The sequence below is a fragment of the Spermophilus citellus genome, assembly GCF_964194105.1.
Source record: "Spermophilus citellus genome assembly, chromosome: 1".
Taxonomy (NCBI): domain Eukaryota; kingdom Metazoa; phylum Chordata; class Mammalia; order Rodentia; family Sciuridae; genus Spermophilus; species Spermophilus citellus.
The window spans coordinates 183,827,886-183,848,699 of NC_138182.1; the positions used below are offsets into that span (position 1 = coordinate 183,827,886).

Below are 20,814 nucleotides of genomic sequence, written 5' to 3' on the forward strand. Positions count from 1 at the left end.
TTTGCACATTCCTGATGCCCCAAGGTGTGTGCTTTACAACTGTACCGACCAAAGTGCTCCCTGATGATGTCTGGTATGCTTATTTCAAGACTTTTTACCTTATAGGAGCTGAGAAAAGCAGGTTGATTGAAGGAAATTGGCAGCTTACTGTAGCTGTGTAGAGGACAGTGATAAAGCTCATGATCATAAATGCAGCTAAGAGAATGATAATTCACAGAGAGAATGATAGTTCAGACTTGTAGTTCTTGGGGAAATAGTGGGCTTCAATGGATTTAGTGCTATTTCATCTGTGCTGTATTCTGACCAATTTGTATCTTTAAGATGAGGCAAAGCTGTGAGAGTGGTTTTCCTTATGTTTTGTTTTTTGGTTTTGTTTTGTTTTGTTTCTGGTAACTTGCGATTCCAAAGAAGCCCAGGGAGTTGCATGCCATTGGATTACCGAACCCATAGCATTCCAGGGCAGTCCTTCCTGTCCTAAAGCAATCTCAATGAATCGGGCCCTATTTCGGCACTGGCTCCAAACTTGGTCAACCAGAGCACTGTTTATTTTAACATCATATACATCCAACCCTGAGTAGGGAACAGCCTGAGCCCTAGAATCACCCACTGCTCATGCACCTCTTTTGGCAGGAGTACTAGCAGGGTTCAGCTTTAGCTAGTTGGGTGTGGAAGCCCAGGAAAACTGCATCAAGGCCATAAAAGGTGCAATCCAGGGAGATGAAAGCATTTCTCCAGTCCCAGGGGAAAGCAGCTGACTTCTTGGCTGTTGCTGCCCATGAAAGCCCTGGTGTTGCTCCAGACATTAGCAATGTCGCTGCATGCATTTGCTTTCCGATAAGTGCACTCAGGCTGCCTTTGACACAAGGCAGAGAAAGTGAGTGATCTTGGCTTGGCTTTCTGCCATGTGGGCGCACAGTGGGACCTGCTCAGCCAGCCTGAGATGCACATCCTGCTTGGACTTTTGTGTTAGGAAAGGGTGAAACCAAGATCTGGTGACAAGGGTAAAGCAGAGCAGGAGCCACAGAAAGCTTTTGTGTCCCTCACAGGTAACTTAGAAATCCTAAATATGCAAAATAAATAGATAAATAAGTAAGAAACCTTATGATCCCACATCACTGTTAGAGTTGGCTGTCTACACACATTTTCCCCAGTTAACAACAATAATCATCATATTTGTACTGTATTTTAGCCTGACATTTTCACTAAATTATATATCCCGAATATCTTTCCACTCTTTATTTTTTTCCCTACCACAATATTTAAAAACGGATGCCTAACCATTGATTTATGTATTTAAACAAACTTCCCTATTATTAAAGGCTTGAATTATTTTCAGGTTTTTCACTTATATAAATATATTAGCACAATCCTTGAAATTGAAATTTTGCATACATAATAATAAATAAGCCACACTTATTTCCATAGGAATAACTCTTAAGCATGGGAATAATTATTGAATCAAGGTATGGAAGATGTCCATATTTTTTATATATATTTCAAAATTGTTCTCAGGAGAGTTGTACCAATTCACATGTTATCTCAGCTGCCCAGGGGAGGGGGGAATATGAGAGAGGAACTTTTACATTATCCCCACCAATTGTAGATGTGGTGATTTTTTTTTAATTATTCATTGTTGCAGGGGAAAGAGTAGTTTTGGACCACAAAGAAACTAAATTCTTACCAGAAAATTCACATGTAAATGAGATCTTTGGGCCTCAGTTTCACTTACCTGATGCCGTCCCTTTTTGCATCAGTAAACAGAAGCACCTTGGTTTCTTGTACCTGGTGTAGCTTTAAAGAGCTTCCTCCCACCCTGGGAAGAGAGCCCAATTTTATCAACAGTGACTGGGCCCTGTAATAACAGCACCTAGTGGGCATTCATTGCTGGCTAACATTTACTGAGCACTTACCGGCATCGAGTAAAGCACTTTACATGACTTTTACCATTTAATGATATAACAAACTGAGATGGAAGATGCCATTACATCCTGTTGTCCACCTTGTCACCTGTTCCGAGGAGAGAAAACAGAGGTTTAGAGAAACTAGTAATTTGTCCCAAATCCCATAACTAAGAGACATTTAACTCTTCAGCATTGTGGAGCTACCAGGGAACACTTTCTAAGTTTAATTTCATAGTTAAGCAAGCAGGCACAGGCCTGGTAGGGGGAGCGGACCCCTGTCTAAGTCACCATCTGGGTCTCTATCGTCCAGTTGACCACGTGGTGCCGGAGCCTGAGTCTGGCCTAACGGAGGCCTATGAGAAGTGGCGTGAGTGGGCTGATGGGAAGAGCTGCTGTGACTATGCCCTGCATGTGGACATCACCCACTGGAACGACAGAGTCAAGCAGGAAGTGCAGAACCTCATCAAGGACAAAGGTCAGCCCCAGCGTGCCCTTCTCCCTCTTCCCTTGGCTTCTCCTGCCTCTCCATCCCACATTGTCCACCCAATTGAGTCACTTCTTGCTTAGAGTCTTGAACATTACACATAAGTACTGGACGTAGGAGTTCCACTTTGTTCCAGGCACTTTGTTACTCAATCTTACTTCCCACAGGATCCTCATGAGCTGGAGATCGTTACTCCTGCTTTGCAGATGGAGATGCTCAGGGTCAGAATAAGTGCTTAAGATCACAGAGTTAGTAAGCAGTAGATCTATCCAAAGTCAATGCTGTTCCCCTCTGGGGAAAAATCTAAGGAGAGTTTCACTTACCCTACAGAAGGTCACATGGTTAGCAAATATGAAATTAGGAATTTTTTTTAGCCTCTATCATTTTGACTCCAGAGTCATAAATCATTACTGTTAGATAATAATAGCATCCTAAGGAAAGGAGCAAAGATATGTTGGTACATAGGCTAGGAACATAGGATATGAAAAGTGTGTGTGTGTGTGTGTGTGTGTGTGTGTGTTCTCTCAATGAGGACATGATTTAGGTCCTATTATGTTATTAGAGTCTTCTGTTCTCTACTTCTTTCTATGATTTGGTCTTTAGCTCTTCAACACATGTACCCACATACCCCACACCTGCACACCTATGTACCATGTGCTCTGCACTGTGAAGCAGCCCAAAGGATTTAGGGAAGTGCAGGTGCCCCTGCTGAGCATCCAATGCAAAAGGAAGCTGTCCCAAGCAGAGCAACAGAACACATGCCTCCAGATGCAAGCACGGTTATCATATTAGTTGTCTAGACAATGCTCAGCAAAGAGTGTGTGCCCAGGTTGAGGGGAAATGATGAACTCTCAAAAGATGAGCTGTTCTTTCTATCCATCTCCTTACCTCCAAGCCCTACCCAACCTTTGGGGACACAAAAAGTGACATTAGCTCCCTCCCTTCTCTCTGTGTCTTCTTTTACTCAGGGTATCTCAACAGGGGTAGAAAGTTAAGTGGTTTTAACAACCACATAAGGTTGAGTCATTGCATGGGTGACATAGAGGCTTTCGGGAAGGGTAGTGTTGGGGAAAACTGCCCTGAGTTGAACCACTCTGGGTAGGGATGTTCTCAAATTATAATCCATTTTTGGCCTGGAACACTGTGGGCTGAGATGGCCTTAATGGTTAAAGAACAAAATTGTCTTCCTTTCCTCAAAATGATCCCCTATTTCCAAGTCCCACCTATTTATTTTGGGTGAAAATTAAATAGCTCTTTCCTTATAACTCTTATGACTTACATATTAAAAACTTGCTTTCTGCCTCTATTAGCTCTTCTAGTTCCCAAAGTTGGGATTGATCTCTCTCTCCCTCTCTTTCTCCCTCTGATACCAGAGATTAAACCCAGCAGTGCTTAACCACTCAGCCACATTCCCAGGCCATTTTTATTTTTTATTTTGAGACAAGGTCTTGTTAAGTTGCTTAGGGCCTAGCTACATTGCTGAGGCTGACTTTGAACTTGCAGTCCTCCTGCCTCAGCCTCCTGAGCTGCTGGGTTTACAGGTGTGTGCCATACTTGGCTGAAGAACAATTCTTAAAACCGCATGTAGGGCAAATATCTTTTTGTTATAAAATCATAAGGAGTATTATTAGGTTGACATATCCAGATTTGAATTTGAACTTTACTCTTTAAACAAACTGTAGAGAATGGAAAGCAAAAGTAGTTCTTCTGTTTTTGTTTTTTTACAGAAAACAGTATTTATAGATATAATCAGAAGTACAAATTTGTTAACAGAAAAGATTCCTATGCCTGCTGGCATCTTAGAAGCAGGTTTTAAAGAGTTTAATTTTGTTTCCTTCGTTCTCCTCTTGGACACCACACCCTGCACAGGCATGGTGGTGGAGAAAGCATTCATTAATAGTGAGATAAACATATCCCAGGAGACCCACCATGGAGACCAGCATTCTGTCAAAATGGGTGCTCAGAACTCTCCTTCAATGTGTTATCAACCATTGTGAACCACTGTTTTGTATCAAGTGTCCAACACAGAGGTAACAACACATGTCAATGTGCACAGCCACCTTATGAAGTAGGATATTGTTATTTTTCCATTTTATGGATGAGGAAATCAAGGCCCAGGGAGTTAAGTACTCTCAACTCACTGAAATATGTGGTGGATCCACTCACCCCAGTGAGTGACCACAGCTACTGTGCTAGACTGATTCTCCATGGTGCCTGCTGCTTGGGGACAATGTCTAAGTTTATTTGCTTCCTGGGCTGCTGTGCTGGAGGTGGAAGGTGAAAAGTAGGGCAGAAGAAGAGACCATTCTGCTTTGACATCATTTAGGAACTACTGATTTTTATAGGAAAGGGGCGGGTATAGTAGAATGTTCTTGAAGGATTCCAAGTATCAGCTTTATGTTGAACAAGCACCTGAGTAATGTGCTTAGGTCCCATGGGTGACAGAGTGGGAGTAAAGATGAAGGGTGGTTGTGATAATGTCTCCTGTTTTTTCTCCCATCCCTGTCTTGCAGGGGTTAACTCCTTCATGGTTTACATGGCCTATAAGGATTTATATCAAGTGTCCAACACAGAGGTAACAACCCATTTGCTATGTGGTTTGGGGTATTTTGACAAATTTCATAGTGTTGCTGTTGACCTTGGCCCTTCTGACATGAGTGAGTCACTGTGGTCACTGTGGGAGACTGCTGGGCGGGCAAGCGTGCTTCTTGAAGTCCTTGCAGTCCATGCTGCATTAAAAATAAGGTAATGGGCAGGGTGCCTGTGGCAAGACAGAGAGCTAGATTTCCACTGGGAGCAGCTTTCTTGAAGGCAAAGAGGAAGGGCATGCCTAAATCTTCATCTATAGAATGATCCCTTATAAACTCAGTGGAAATGTGGGGCTCTTTGCCTACAAGATCAGGGGCTCTTTGCTTCCTGCCATTTGGAGTAATTGTACCAGCTTGCCTCTGACTCTGTCCCTAAAAAGTCATGTCATGTGTTGGTGTTAGACCAATCTCCAGTATCACAGGAAATGTAAGAAATTAATTCCCATGCCTCCTGGTTGTGAAGGTAGGTCTGTCTTGAGTCGTTCAGTGATAAGGGTTTCATGTTTTGTGTTAGGGCTGTTAATGCCTTTCAGGAGCCCTTGTTGAGAAAGATTCTAAAGCTGTGTCTCAGCTCAGTAGAAAGTGATTCCATTAAAAATGTGTCGGAGGCAGAGGAGAGGGGCCCACAGCACTTCGTCACATGTTTGTCCTGCCTCTCCAGGAGTCACGACAGGTTCTGCATTTAGATAGGACTTCCGAGAGAGTTTCTTTGGACTACACTCCTCTTTGCTCATGCATATTTTAGTCTGTTTTCCTAGTTCCTGATATCTTCTGGTTTATTCCACTTATTTTAGCTCTGGCTTTAGTAATAGTCTTTATGTGAAGTTGCTCAAAGTGGCTGTGAAGGGGACAAAGATTCATTTCTATTTCAGCTCTATGAGATCTTCACCTGCCTGGGAGAACTGGGAGCCATTGCTCAAGTCCATGCCGAGAATGGAGATATCATTGCCCAGGTAACCCCGTTGCTCTCTGGGGCATGCTTTCTGTTTGGGCGTTGCTTTCTTGTTCTGCTTCCATTTGTTTTCTTATTTGTTCAGCATTGCTTTAGCTCTCAGCATGTGCAAGGCTCCATCACAAGCAGGTTACTAATGGCAGAACTTGCCCCGAAGAATCTTACATTCTACACAAAAGGTGAAAGGAGGGGGGATGAAGACAAACACAGAGAAACTAGAAGATGCTGTACAACAGGAAGCCATCTGGCCCTCCTGGAGAATCAGAATGGGAATTTTGAAAGAAGAGGCTTTCAATTTGGGCTATTTAATGGGAAGGCAGTGCTGATTCTCTCCTGAAAATGAGTCAAAGCTGTAGAACATTCTCTGTCCTAAAGAAAAACCCTAAGGCAGCATCTCTCAGAAGCCAGGAATCCAATCCAAGTCTGGTGAACCTGCTGCCTTAGACAATAAAATTTAGGTCTTGGGGAAATAAGACATCTCATGCATTTCCTGGAAATCACATTGAAAAACCAAGGAAAGAGTGATGAAAGCAGAGGCCCCAAGGCCCAATTGACCATTTGTAAGGAAGCAGAGAGCCACTCCCACTCCATCTCCTGGGTTGCTTAATGGAATAGATGAACAGATGTGTCCTAGGCAGGGTTTGCTTTATCTCAGGAACATTCAGCATTGGCCTCTGCTAGGAGGAAGCAACCAAGATAGAAGAGGGAGCTCTCTCAGTCTACTGGCTAGCACCAGTGAGAACCATCATTCATTCTTTGAAAGAGTGTGTCCTGAGTACTTTGCATCAGGCACTGGTCTATAAAAGTGAGTCAAAGCAGATGCATTCCATACTCACAAGTACCAGGCTGTGCCTTCATTTCAGATGTCTGGGACTTGGTGAATGTGACTGGCAGTGGTGTGGAGCCATGCGTAGGCAGACCCTCATCTCAGACCCATTAGCTTCCTAGCAGATGCCGTTTGGTGAACACTTTCTACTGTGTGCCAGGCACTGAGAGTGCTGTAGGGTTTTTGATTTAGTTTTCTTCCAGACCTCCAAAGATGCTACTATCCTCCCTGTTTCATAGACAAGAGCATTGAGGCTCAGAGGGATTGGCCCAAAGATCACAGGAGATAACTAGGAAAAATAGATGTCAACTTCTAAAGTGATTTGCCTGGGGGGGGGGGCATCTTTACCCAGAGATGGTGTATCTGGGGTACCTTGCTTCTCAAGCCCAGTCTCAGGCCCCCTGTGGACACAGTGCCCCTGCAGTGCAGGGCTCCAGCTGTTGTGATTTCAGACTGAATGCTCTCGCTTGTAGGGGAGAGGAGCCAACTGTGCAGTTTCCTCTCACTTATGACCAAGGAGACTAATTAGGCCCCTAGCAGTGCATCCCCCACATACTCAGACATAGTGAAATCATTTTCCATAGAGGGCCCTCCCCCTTGCTCCCGGGGGAGGCGCCGTCAGGACTGCTAGTCCTAGAGGTCCCAGCCCGCCCCCCAGCTGGAATCCAAACTCTTGGCTCCTTCATTCCAGCCTCAGTAGAGGCAAAGGGACTCCAGCCCTCAGACCCTCGTCTCAGCTCCTTTCCCCTTGTGGCCTCTCAGGGCAGACGTTTGTTTCTCTGGTCCCCCTACACCCCTACTCTTCTCCTACCTTGGGGAGATCTGTTCTCAGTCAGGAAAGGAATAAGGGCATTTTTCCATTTGGATGAGTTTCTTTGTGTGTGTTTATTAAATTCAGCTTGAGCTGAAAGATTTTATCACATTGTCTAAATGGAGACAGCTGCTATACTGAGTTTCTTGCTGCATTTCTGCAAGTGACTTAAGAGCGAGAAGTCTTTTCCTCTGGGTACCAACAAGGGCAAGTTTCAAATTTTCAAGTTGGCAGATAGTCTGAGAGGCCTACTATGTGCCATGCCTTGGAGAGGGAGGATGAAGAATGGGCTCCTTTTCTCACTGGCACAAGCCACAATGGTTCCATGACCACATCTGATATTTGGTTGTAACTGATGAACGCCTCACTGCCCTGGACCCCAATGTCAGGTACCATTGATGGGTCTTCATGTTGCCATCTCTAATCTTGCAGCTGTAGGAGAACCATGGATTTTAGAGTAGGGCTTCCCAACATGAGCAGTACATTAGAATCACTAGGTTTTATGGATTCCAGAGATTCTGATTGAGTAGTTCAGTAGTAGGGTTCAGGAAATTGTATGTTGAAGATGTATCCCTGGTGAATGTATCTGGAAATGACTGCTTGAGCTAGCTTCGCCTTCTGCATTATCCTTGCATACCTGTACCATGCAGAAAGCGACTGTCATGTAATTCCCAAGATGCTCTGGCTGTGAGCCTTCACCTTTAATTACTTGTGGGCAATTCAGAATGAATACCTATAAGAGTTTGGAAGAAATATTATTCAGTCCAGACTCGACCAATGAAAACTGCAAGAATGAAAAGTGGAGGTGCTTCACCAGGAAAAAATCAGTTTCTGACCTTGTTGGGTTTCTTTGTTCTTCCCTTTTTATATTGGTTTTAGTATCCGCATTTGCATTTTCCTTTTTATTCCATAAAAAAACAAGAGGAGTTCTTTTCCAGGTGGTCAGAATTCTTTCTTCTAGATCCCACAGTTGCAAACTGAGACAAGGCTTGCTCCATTTACCATTTCCCCTTCAATACCAGGATACTCCCAGGCCATTAGGCTAGACTTGCTGGAGCAGAAGTTCTTAGGAACCAGTTATTTCAGAGTGAATGCCAGCAAAACTGTAGATGTAGTGGCTTAGGGTTTCTGCCAGTTCCAATTAGCCCCTGTGTGTGTTCACTGCCCAGCCACCTGCTTCTTTGTGAAAGCTGGCCAGAAGTCAGAGGAATTTAGCAACCAACCACGAGGGGCAGGCAGTTCTGCAGTATCCACAACGTAGTTAAATAGAATTTGAACCAAAACACTAATTTAAGTAATGCTGTCTAGAGGCATTATTTTGTCTGGTTAAATTCTGAATCCATTAATTTAAGCCATGGTGTTAAAGCATAAAAACTGAGAGGGGTTTGTTAACTGTAGATTGCTAGGATTCAGCCTTGCATCTTCTGATCTGAAGGCCAGAATAGGGCCAGAAATCCTCATTACTACAAAAGCATCTCAGGTGATTGTGATGTAGGTGGTGGGTGAACCACACTTTGGGGAATGCAGCACTAACCCGTAAACTCCGTGAGGTCAGAGGCTATATCACTTTAATTCAAGTGCTTAACCCAGAGCCTAGCATGAAGCTGATACTCAGCCCATTTTGTTTAATAAAAGGGTTTAAAGTGCATGAATGAACAAACCAACAAGTTAAGCAAGCATATACTCAGAGGCAGCTGAAATAGATGACAAGTAAGTGATTTGATGTGACTTCTGATGCTTAATGCAGACAAAAAGTGGGCCCTTTAATAGACTCACTGTCTTCCTCCTAATAAAAGGAAACCACGCTTAAATTTTCCTCCCCACTTTTTAGTTAAGACTCTACCCTATATTGTAATTCTAAATATAGAATTAATATATTTGTTTCAGAGACATTTTTTTCTTCTCAAGCACATTTTTTGATCAGAACATACAAGTGTATTTTTTTTTTCAAATCTTAGCTAAACTCGTTGAAGAACTTTAAAACTTTTTTTCTCACTCTAGGAGCAAACCCGGATGTTGGAAATTGGGATAACTGGCCCAGAAGGACATGTTCTGAGCAGACCAGAGGAGGTATGTTATAGGGCTGGAGGCCTAGGGGTTGGGGAAGGGGGAGACAGAAGCAATAGCAATGGGGGCTCTCTTTTTTACCAGCATCTTCTGGGAGACTCTTCGTATCACAGTCCTGGCCACCTAGCCATGGCCTGCCACTCCTTTGATTTTGAAGTGTTTCTGTTTGATCTGTTTTCCTGAGCCACACGTATATCCAGGGTAGGAGTAAATATTGCTGAAAGGTGGTGAGAATTTATAAATACCAGACAGCAGTATTGGAACATCTCTTTCAAAGACCACTTTGGACTGACCCTGGCTCAAGGGCTGTGAGAAAATTAGAAAGGAATGTAAAGGAGATACTTCCTTTTGACCCCTTAATCTCTCTAAAGATAATACAAGTTGCCGTGTCCTCTGGATTTTCAGTAGGAATGTTAAGTTTCTAATTTCTTTCTTAATCATTGTGAATCTTGGAGACATTTGTACTTACTCTTTATTTCATTTTGTGTTTTGAGTCTTGCAAAATTTTGCCCGTGAGTTTTTCACAGGGACCATGCCCATTGATTTGCATAAGGTTATGATTATATCCTGGTATGGAAGTTTCCCACATATAAAATAAATGATGATGTGCACCTATGTTTAGCAGCTGAAGAGCCAGTAACTAGTGACTAGTGACTAGTGACTGATCACATTTCTCTGGGATGTCCATAACTTACCTGCTGGCATGGGGCATAGAGCTGAGGCTGCCCATATGGCTGACAGCAACTTGGCTTTGGGACAGCAACCAAGGACAGGTACCTGGAATGAATTTAAAGCTCTTCATGTCAGTGAAGCAAATCCTGTTCCTGTTGTTGTTCCAAACTATACAAGAGGTAAAAGAAAGAATCAGAACCAGAAAAGATGCCATTCCATTACACATTGCTTCTAGAGCTTTTTTTAAAAATTGAAATGTAATCAACAGATACAGAAAATTGTTCCCGTCATAAGGATGGGATTGCTTTTCACAAATTGGATACACTTGTTCAAGAAGCACACAGGTGGTGATAGAGAACATTATCAACTCCCAGAAACTCCCTGGTGTCTAGTAACATTTTTGTTGCCCATTGAAATAATGTATAAGTTTGTGATCGGGATTCTAATTGTACAAGGTGTTCCTGAGAAGTCTGTCTCTTTAGTAATTCTGGGTGCTTTGGAAAGCTTACACACCCGAGTCTGTACTAACTGCATAGATTACCTCAGTTATCCTTGCTGCTGCTCTAGGTAGTTGGCATTGTATTGCACAGGTAAAGAAGCTGAGGCTCAGAGAAGTTAAGCCACTGACTGATCATGTTTGAAGGATTGGAAAATCATTTACGCAGTGTGAGCAGGCCAGAATGATCAGCACTGTTTGTGAAACTTTGTAAATGCTGGTCACTGGAGAGATGTGCTGGCAAGACGGATTTCTTCAGCAGCAGCCAGGGGATTTCAGAACAAAGTCTATTTTTGTTCCTTGGTTTGTTTTTTCAACCTCCTCTCCACCCCCACCATCCCAACCTTGTCTCAGTTCGGTCTCCTTTTTAGTAAAAAAAAAAAAAAAAAGCCTCTGAACTGCAAATCTCTACAACCCTGGAAACCCCTTTGGGTGAAGTTGGAAGGTGATGTAACCTTCCAAAGATAGTCATGCTGTTGAAGTGTGGAAGAACCTGCAGTTCTGGAGGGAATGACATCAAAGAGGTCAGGGCTGAGGTCAAGGGGGAGCTGAAGTGGTCAGCAAAGGTGTGAAGGGGTAGGAAGGAGTGTAGGAGGAGCTGACCCCTCTTCAACTCAGAGCACACCCAGATTCCATCTCAAGTGATGCTGTTCAGAGTAGAACCCCAGGCACAGAGCAGCCACTCCTGGGTAGGGCCTCTGGGTGCTTCAGATGGGAGACTGCATTCACCTGCACTAAGGCGCCTCCAGAATCTTGTCTGCATGGAATGAAGTGCAGCTTGAGGGTCGCCAGCTCAGTCATCAAGTTCCTGGAGCCTTTCTACTGATCTGCATCCACCACAAGTAGTCACTGGTTTGCATTATACAACCACTGGGCATCTGCAAGCTATTTTTGGTGTTTTTTTTTTTTTTTCAAAGCACTGGGCTGCACAGGCAAACCAGAAAGTCATATCCATACAAAAGGGATCTGTTGCTGATTGAATGGAAAAATGCCAATGTCTCTGCTCTGGGCTAAATTGAACTAACTGGGGCTTTGGGTAGTAACACAAACTCTCACCTGGTCAGAAACTGTGATCAGCAGTAAGACCTAGAGCCACTCCTTAAGGGACACTTGCTTTGGCCCACGAGTGGAAGGATTAACTCATTTAATCCTCCCAGCAGCTCTGGTTGTCAGGTCCTGTTAGTATCACCACATCAAAGACAAGGAAATAAGGTATTGAGAAGTTGTGCAAGGTACCTGAAGTCACACAGCCTGAAGCAGAATCAGGACTCAGAATCAGGACATGCAAGAGAGCCTGAGCTCTTGGATCCTACTTTGTTAATAAAATAAGGAAAAACACATTACTTCTTGCTTAATAAATGCAACTGGGTTACTTAGCATATTTGAAAACATGAATTCTACACTAGGATGGGATGGAAGAGATCAATAATAAAAGAAGTCTTTGTGCTGAGAAGCCTGGGAATTATTTTTATAAGAAATGCCTCCTCAAATTAACCCTTTGCTGACCACCTATTGCTGCAGGGAAGGATCTGAGGAGCCACATGCCTAATTGCCTTTATTGGTTATTCCAGAGTGGATGGTGTAGTGATTGTATTTTCCCAAAGAATTTGCCCTGAGAAGAGTGGGGAGCAGAGGCCTCTGTTTGGGTGCAGTATTTGTAATACCTCAGGGAAAGGAGAGAGAGGAGGTACAGGGAAAACTCTGGCTTTCGGGAGATCAGTACTTACTCTGTTAAGTGATGATCTCAGGCAGCAGTCCTGTGCTTCACCCACTCTTACCTCCATTTTACCAGGGAGGATGGAAGCACCAAGGAGCTAAGTGAAGAGACACAGCAGGAGGGGAGGGGGTGGGTCTGAGACCATTCTGTTCCAGACCCTGCCAGGGTTTGAACCTTTGCATAGCTCACAGTATGTGGAGGTGCTGCGTGACAGGGGTGAGGCTCAGGTTCCTATTGACTCCTGGAAACCTTCTTTTTCTCCTGCAGCTGGAAGCTGAGGCTGTGTTCCGTGCCATCACCATCGCCAGCCAGACCAACTGCCCCCTCTACATCACCAAGGTCATGAGCAAGAGTGCAGCCGATCTCATCTCACAAGCCAGGAAAAAAGGTGATTTGTGCTTCTAAGATCTCAGAGCCAGTGATGTACTGTAAAGCCTCTTTCCTCCCTGGCTGGTCCATCCTTCCTTCCCTAGCTGGTCCATGTAATATCAGTGCTCACTGCCTTATTGCCTTGCTCTCTAGAGAGCCTCTGCTACACCCAGGATCCTGAGATTTCTTCCACCTGGTATATAAGCAAACAGAGGCAGTGATTTGTCTAAGACAACACAGTTCAAATCAGTTCTTCTGAGACTCAGTGCATCTTCCTTCCTCTTTTTGATCTGTCATTTTTGGTTCACATTATCTGAACTTTATAAATGGACTTACTAGTCTCCATTGCACTGATTACCCCCAACTGGCTTCAACAAGCAAACAGAAGTCAGTGGTTGGTTGTGGGTATTTCAGGCATAGCTCGATTGAGGGGCTTCAACAGTGGCATTAGGACTCTATCACTCTTATTCCCTTCTTGACTCTCTTTCCTGCCTGATGGCTTTATGTTCAGTATGTGACAAGAACAGAAGCCAGGAGACACCTTTTTTCCTCAGTTCTTGGTGAGACATGATGGAGAAGTAGAACACATCTTTTGCAGCAGCTCAAGCAATAACGTCCAGGAGCATGTGAATGTCTTGGTTGTGACCATATTCACATCCCTGCACCAAAGACAGCTGTGGAGATGGTCTAATGTGGCCAGGATTGAGGGCAGAATGCAGGGACAGGGCCCCACTGCCTGAGCACACAGTTTAGCACAAGGTATTTTAGCAAAGGGGTTGAATGGGTCTCCAGAGATTGTCTAAAACCATGGCTTCATGACCTGGGGCTCTATCCCTGTCAGCTTCTGCCTTCTCCTTTTCTCTACTCCTGTTTACTTGGGTTTCAGTTGCTTGGCTCGTGCTTAGCTTAAGTGTACTTCCATTTCAAAGCTCTCTGGTTTTGGTCCCTGTCCTCAGTGGCAGACTAATGGGCTTGATTGTGAAGTCGGGGAAATGAACGGTATGGTGGAGAAGCTGGAGATAAAGGTTCTGTGTTTGGTTGTGAAAGAGAATTGACCTTGCCTAGTTGTGCAGTAGCTACTGCTGTGTAGTGTCAGTGTCCGCCCTGGTGGTGGAGAGACCCAAGATGAGTGATTCGTCTGCCCAACTAGTCTAAAAAACTCCATGTGTGGGTGAGTGACTGGAGTGGCTAAGATGGCCAGCTGGGTTTTCAACTGCCTGGCCTCTGGCTGAGGGTAGTCCCTTTCTTATGGGAAGGAGTCTTGCCACTTGTCTGAGGTAGGTTCTGAGGCATCTTCAACCTCCTCATGTTCATAGTAGACTTGCTGTTTTCTCTTGCAGTATTTAAATGCCTCAAGTGAAATAGCAGTTGTTCCCCTGGGTGGTGTGAGTCATTGGAAAGCAGGAAAGCAGCCCAATGTTCTATACCCATTCTTGGTGGTGGAGACAGGGAGAAAGAAAGGAGAAACTGTATGGGGGCCCCCATTCCTACCACGCTGGCCATAAACACCCACCGTCTTCACCCTCTCATGCCTTTTGTCTGATGGCTTTATCTTGCCTGGGACTCATCACCAGGATATCCTGGGCACCCCCGAGCATGGGATGTTTCAGTTGTATGCTGGTCTCATTTCAAACTTCATAGAGAAAATTCCTCCTCCTTAGTCTTCTGGCTCCTGATTCTCTGGCAAGAGAACTTGTGCAGCTGTGCCTCCAGGGTGGAAGGGAGGTCCTATTTCAGTGATGAAAAACTGGCTGCTGAGATTGAAGCCAGTAAATATCTCATAGACTGTCATTCTCAGGGAAGAGCCTTCCAAGCAGGAAAACAGAGGCTCACAGTGCTTACTCTTCCCTTCCTGACCATGTTTCTGTTTAAGTTCTTGTAAGTTTAATCACCTACCACCAGGACTCTTAAGCAGCTCAGCATGGCTGCTCAGAATTAATATTAAAAAGCTACAATTTAATGAGAACCAACTCTAATACCCAGCACTGAGATAAATACTTTATATTTATTATTATGCAGAATTCTTAAGGAACTCTGAGGCATGTGCTGTGGGCACTGCCATCACCCTTTTCATTTGCAGGAATTATAATATGACCTGTTTAGATGTCCCAGGTAGGAGGGCTAGTACTCATAATGACAATCTTTGCTTTTTATATTTCCATGCTAAGTGTAGCCCAAAGAGACAGTTCCTCCATTGTTAAGGTTGCATTTTTTCTCAATAGTAGTTGAGTGCTTGCCTTGAATTTCATTTTTTCATTTATTTGTGGTCCTGCATACTTTAGTTTGGTCAATATCTTTAGAGAGCTCTTGAAATTCTCCTAAGTTACCTGTTGATCCTTTTTATGGGCACCCCATAAAAACAGGGCTGCTATATGCAAATCACACCATTGCTTTCTTCTTTTGCCTATGGCAAACATCACTAATCAATCAGAAATCTATTTTAGTGAGACCAGAAGCATTATTAAGATTCTTCACTACCTATAATTCTAGTTAACCATTACCAATTGATTGGAATTGAAACAAAGCAAAATTTCTTGATAATCCTGGCCATAGAGCCTCCCAGAATGTGACCATATACAAACTTTGATGGTGAAAGATGGATGACCAAAGACTCAGGCTTTATACAAAGCATCCTTGGCCCAAAGTGCTGGCATAGATTAACTTGGTACCAACCAACTTTCTATGAGACATCTTTTGCCTTCTGTATCATTGTCTCTTCTTCCTTAAGAAGCTCAACTAAAGCTTAGATCAGTGTATTTTCTATTTTCCTTCCTCACCTGATTCCCCTGGTTCCCGTCACAGAATTCCAGAAGCCAGCCTCATCATCTATGGCCACATCTCAGGTGTTTGGGTCTCCTGGAGCAAGTCACTTCTTTCCTTAGATTAAGAAGTAACAAACTCAATGAAAAATACTCATGAGAGCTCATGGATTTGACTTTCTGGAAACAAAAGTGTGATCTTATAAAAAAGAATCTAGCAATTTCCATTGATGCATGGCACATTCAGGGCTTTGAGCCCTATAATGGAAAAAAAAGTGGAAGGTAAAGAAATATGTATTTCCTGAGAATCACCTGTGTGCCATATCCTTCATATCTGAAAAAAATCCTTTGATTTAACAAGCCTGGGAAGTAGATATCATCTCATTTCATCCATTCTAGGACGCACCTTGCATTTTAATATTTCTGAAATAAGGATGAATCTTGTAATAAATATATATTTTTCTTATATTTTCTTTGCCTCAAATTTTAATTTGCCTCAAAATTTGTGGATCAATACTGCATCTTACATTCTTTCTATCCAAGTAATATGAAATTGCTCACATTTAGCACAAAGAAAAAAAAAAGCCTAGAAAAGGTGGGAATGTGGACTTGAACCCAGATCTGCCTAACAGCAGATCCATAGCCTTGGGTAGGCTTAGGAGCTATGATTAAATATGGCTCAGTGCAGCATATACTTAATGCAAATCCATTGCCTATTTCCCCCCTTCCAGGAAATGTGGTCTTTGGAGAGCCCATTACTGCCAGCCTTGGTACAGATGGAACCCATTACTGGAGCAAGAACTGGGCCAAGGCGGCTGCATTTGTGACATCCCCGCCTCTGAGCCCTGACCCGACCACTCCTGACTACATCAACTCCTTGCTAGCCAGGTTGGTGCAGGATTGTAGAGCTGCAGGGGTTTTGTGGGGGCATCTTGGGGCCAGCTGGGATGGGGGCTGCAGTTGTTCCGTCCACCAGCTAGAAGTTCTCCTGCGGGCTTGAGTACAGAACACAGGCTCTCCCCCATCATTTTTCAAATGATAATATAGTCACAATGTGGGTAATGGTCACAGCAGTGAATACCTGTGTGTGCCCAGCTAGGATGAAACTCCACACATGATCTCACTTGCTCTTCCTAGCAACTTTACAAGTGAGGCTCTGCTAACCCCAATTTACAGATTAAGCAACTCTAAGCCAAAAAAGTTTAAATAATTTGCCTAAATTCAAATAGTCAACCATGATGACACTTAGCCAAAATCACAGGGATACTCATTTGTTGCTCTGTGTACATGTAAGATCAGGCCATCACTCCTTTGAGGTCCTTTGATTTTGCTACAAATGAGATGATCTCATCCCACCCCCTCACCTTCCAGATGAGGTAACTGAGCCTACAGAGGGGAAAAAAATCTCATCCAAGCTCACACAAGACAGTAAGGATTAGGAAAGGGATTTCAAACTCTGGCACTGGACACTGGACTCTGGTCCCCGAGGGGCCCGAGCCATCTCACCTGTTCACACAGAGCTCTTCTCCTTTTCCAGCGGGGATCTTCAGCTCTCTGGCAGTGCCCACTGCACCTTCAGCACTGCCCAGAAAGCCATTGGGAAGGACAACTTCACTGCCATTCCTGAGGGCACCAATGGTGTGGAGGAGCGGATGTCTGTCATCTGGGACAAGGCCGTGGTAAGGGACGGAGGTCATGGGAGGGTGGCCAGGACCCAAATATCCATGGGCCAGATCAGAGCCTCCTGTACCAACCAAGCCTGAGGCACAGCTCCTCCATCCTGCCCTGGGGAGGGTGCTCAGGATGTGGCCAGGTGGCTCAGGGGTTTGGGGACTTCTAATGATGAGTCCTGAGGTCTAGGATTCTAAGGAGACTTCTTCATCTAGAGTGTTAAGAACTCAGAACCACTAACACACAGCTCTTTCACTTCCCTGCATGAGTCATCTGCAGTTAGAATACTAGTGAATTAATTCTTTTCATTTGGAGCGTTCTATGGCTTCTTTTGAAAGGTCTACACATAGCACTTTGAAATGGTAAGCAATGATCCTGTGCCCAGTCATCCTGCTCATCAAGGATGCCCTGTATTGCGAGCATGAGATCATCCAGGCTGCTGTTTACCAACGTCTCTGGCAAAGTGGCCTCACTTTTTAATTTTCCTCATTTACATCACAAGGGCCGGTAAAAGAAATAGCCAAGTAAATAAAGACCTCTCCAAGATTTTAGTAAATTGACTGAAACATCATTAATAATAAATTCATTATTAAGTCAATTACTTCCCTATATTCAGCATCAAATAGAATACATATGAGCTAGTGCCCCATTCATCTACATAATTAACCCATGGACTCACTTCTCTTCTCGGTCCCCAAGAAGCTCAAGGCTAGCCTTTAAATGCAGTTCTTTCCATACTCAGGCTTTTTATTGAAAAGGTAAAATATGAAACCTTTTGTCTCTTCTTTCACATAGTTAAGATTCTGTATTTTTTTTACACTGTTCTGTATTTGTGAATGTATGTACATATGTATGTAGGTATGTGTGCATGCTGGCACTCTACGGATTTGTTTAAAAGTAATACACACCCTCCTGTGCTGCATAATGACATTTAGGTCAATGATGGAGTATATAAATGGCCCTGTAAGATGATCTCACTTAGTGATAGCCCAGCTTGGTTTGTGTAAGTTCACTCTATGAGGTTCACACAACAACAAAATCACCACCAACAGTTTTCTCAGAACATATCCTCATTGTAAAGTGATGCATAACTATATTTTGGAGTTGCCAATGTAATATGTGCTCAGTAAAAAACACTTGGAAACCTCAGACAAGCACGTACATGAAAAAAAAAAGAAAAGAAAAGAAAAACACCTCCAAATTCTGCAACCCAGGGGTAACTATTATTGTCACGGAGGATCTTGTATATTTGTCCTGTGAGCACATAAATACACACACACATATCTAAAAAGTCACATCAGAATCACATTTCTTTTTACTCTGAACTCTCTCTAATCCTTTTTAGAATTATAAGAGGTAAATAAATAAATATATATACATATCCAGAAAATGCATTCTGCGGGAGCATTAACTTTCATCTTAAACCACGTGTTTACCCTCTTTGCCTGGTTAACATGACAGCCCAGCTCTTCCTCCAGCTTGCCTGGTGAGGATTTGTGCTTACCAACTCATGGGTACTTCTTTGGATTTCTGGTCCTCTTCCTTTGAGCCCAGAAGCCCCAAATTTGTTGATATAGAGAAAGAGATGGATATATAAAGTTTTTGTATTTCAATAGGCCACTGGGAAAATGGATGAAAACCAGTTTGTGGCTGTGACAAGCACAAATGCTGCCAAGATCTTTAACCTGTATCCCCGCAAGGGAAGAATATCTGTGGGTTCTGACAGCGACCTGGTCATCTGGGATCCAGATGCTGTGAGGATTGTCTCTGCCAAGAACCACCAGTCGGTGAGTGTGGGCTGGCCAGAGTGGAGGGATGGAGAGTGCCTGCACAGAGCTTGGCCGTGAGAAATTCGTTCATGTACTGTACCAGCATACGTAGTCCAGGGAGGCTGCAATAATGACCCATTCCCAGATCTTAGTGTCTTAAAACTCAAACTGTTTGTTTCTCATTTCTGCTTTCCAAAGTGGCACGGCAGCAGAGGGACTGTGTCACTCAGGGATGGACAAAGGTGTCTCCACCTCTGCCCATACTCCTGTGATTGCTGAGACTTAGACAGACTCTATGTTTTGAGAGGAAGGGAAAATATAAATATTTTTGTCACATTCCTATTCATGTGGAAGATAATAATCAAACCTAATACCTTCAAAAGGTACTTAATATTTATTAGTAAAATAGCTAATATTTATAAGCATTTATGTTTCAGGCACTGTGCTTTTAGCTCATTGAATTTCCAAAACACTCTCCCACAGGTAGGTACTTTTATTACCCCCATTTTATAGATAAGGAAATGGAAATACAGAGAGATTAAATAATGTATGCAACAAGTCAACAGTGACGCTAACATTGAAACACCCAGACAATCCGACTGCAGCTGATGTCCTTAACCACTTTGCAGTAATGTCTCTCCCTTGTTGCATAAGCAAAGCAAGTAGGGAGAAACCCATTCTGAGTGGTAACAGTCTTTGCTTAAACATCACGTCATGTCACATTACGTGATTTTGAGCCAGCAGGGACCCATGTATTCCCTCAATCCATGCTCTCTACACAAGACTCCATGTATAGCAGCCCTGGTGGTTTTTCAGTTTCTCTTTGAATACTGCCAGCAACAGAAACTGACTGGTACTTGAAGATCTTAATCAAGTTTGGACACTTTTCTTTGCTAGAAGCCCAGTCTTTACTTTGTAAGCATCAGTCTCCCGGTGCCATCTACCCATGACAGCTTGTAGACACACTGTGAGCTATTCCTGGCTTACCTGGTGACCTATTTCCTAGGGACACTGAAGGCAACACAAAAGGTAACCGTGGTCCTCTTTTCCTTTCCCTATACCCGTGCTGTTGCTTTGCCTCATCTATCTCTAGGCTGCAGAATATAACATCTTTGAAGGGATGGAGCTGCGTGGGGCGCCTCTGGTCGTCATCTGCCAGGGCAAGATCATGCTGGAAGATGGCAACCTACACGTGACCCAAGGGGCAGGCCGCTTCATTCCCTGCAGCCCATTCTCCGACTATGTCTACAAGCGCATTAAAGCCAGGAGGAAGGTAAGGAGCAGGTGGAACCCCAGAGGTGGGGCAGGGGCTGTGTGTCCCTTTCAGGCTCAGGTATAGTAACCACCATGAGTTTGCAGAATTTGAGCTCCACACTCCAGGTTTTTCCTGATTGAGAAGGGAATGAAACTCAAACTTCCCTAATATCAACTCTTTCTATTAATGTGACTTAGATTCTAAAACCAAAGAAAAGCTGATGATCTGGAGTTCTTGGTTTGGGGAGAACAGATACAGTCATCATTCCATGTGTCATTAGCATCTGCAGATTGATGAGCTTGGCTCCTGTGCCTGCTCTGAGTCACTGGCACGGAGGGAAGGATGGGCAGCAGCACCCCCTTGGAGTTCTGCACTGACCCATGCTGGACTGTCAAGTGCGCCTAGCAGTGTGTCTTCCCTGCCTCCCTCAAGGCCATGCTAAGACCTAGGTGGAGGTTGCCAGCCGACTGTACTGCT

General features: G+C 43.8%; 1 protein-coding gene across 2 annotated transcripts in view; it reads left to right on the forward strand.

Moving 5' to 3' along the window:
* The window catches only part of DPYSL3 (dihydropyrimidinase like 3), a 107,061-nt gene that overhangs the window by 80,374 nt on the left and 5,873 nt on the right, over positions 1-20,814 (forward strand). For both annotated transcript variants that reach the window (XM_081293265.1, XM_081293266.1), the window contains exons 4-12: positions 2,212-2,376; positions 4,899-4,960; positions 5,846-5,926; positions 9,564-9,632; positions 12,782-12,902; positions 16,374-16,530; positions 17,180-17,321; positions 18,930-19,100; positions 20,176-20,355. In XM_081293265.1, coding sequence (XP_081149391.1) covers positions 2,212-2,376; positions 4,899-4,960; positions 5,846-5,926; positions 9,564-9,632; positions 12,782-12,902; positions 16,374-16,530; positions 17,180-17,321; positions 18,930-19,100; positions 20,176-20,355 — 1,148 coding nt within the window. The remainder of the gene's footprint in view (positions 1-2,211; positions 2,377-4,898; positions 4,961-5,845; positions 5,927-9,563; positions 9,633-12,781; positions 12,903-16,373; positions 16,531-17,179; positions 17,322-18,929; positions 19,101-20,175; positions 20,356-20,814) is intronic.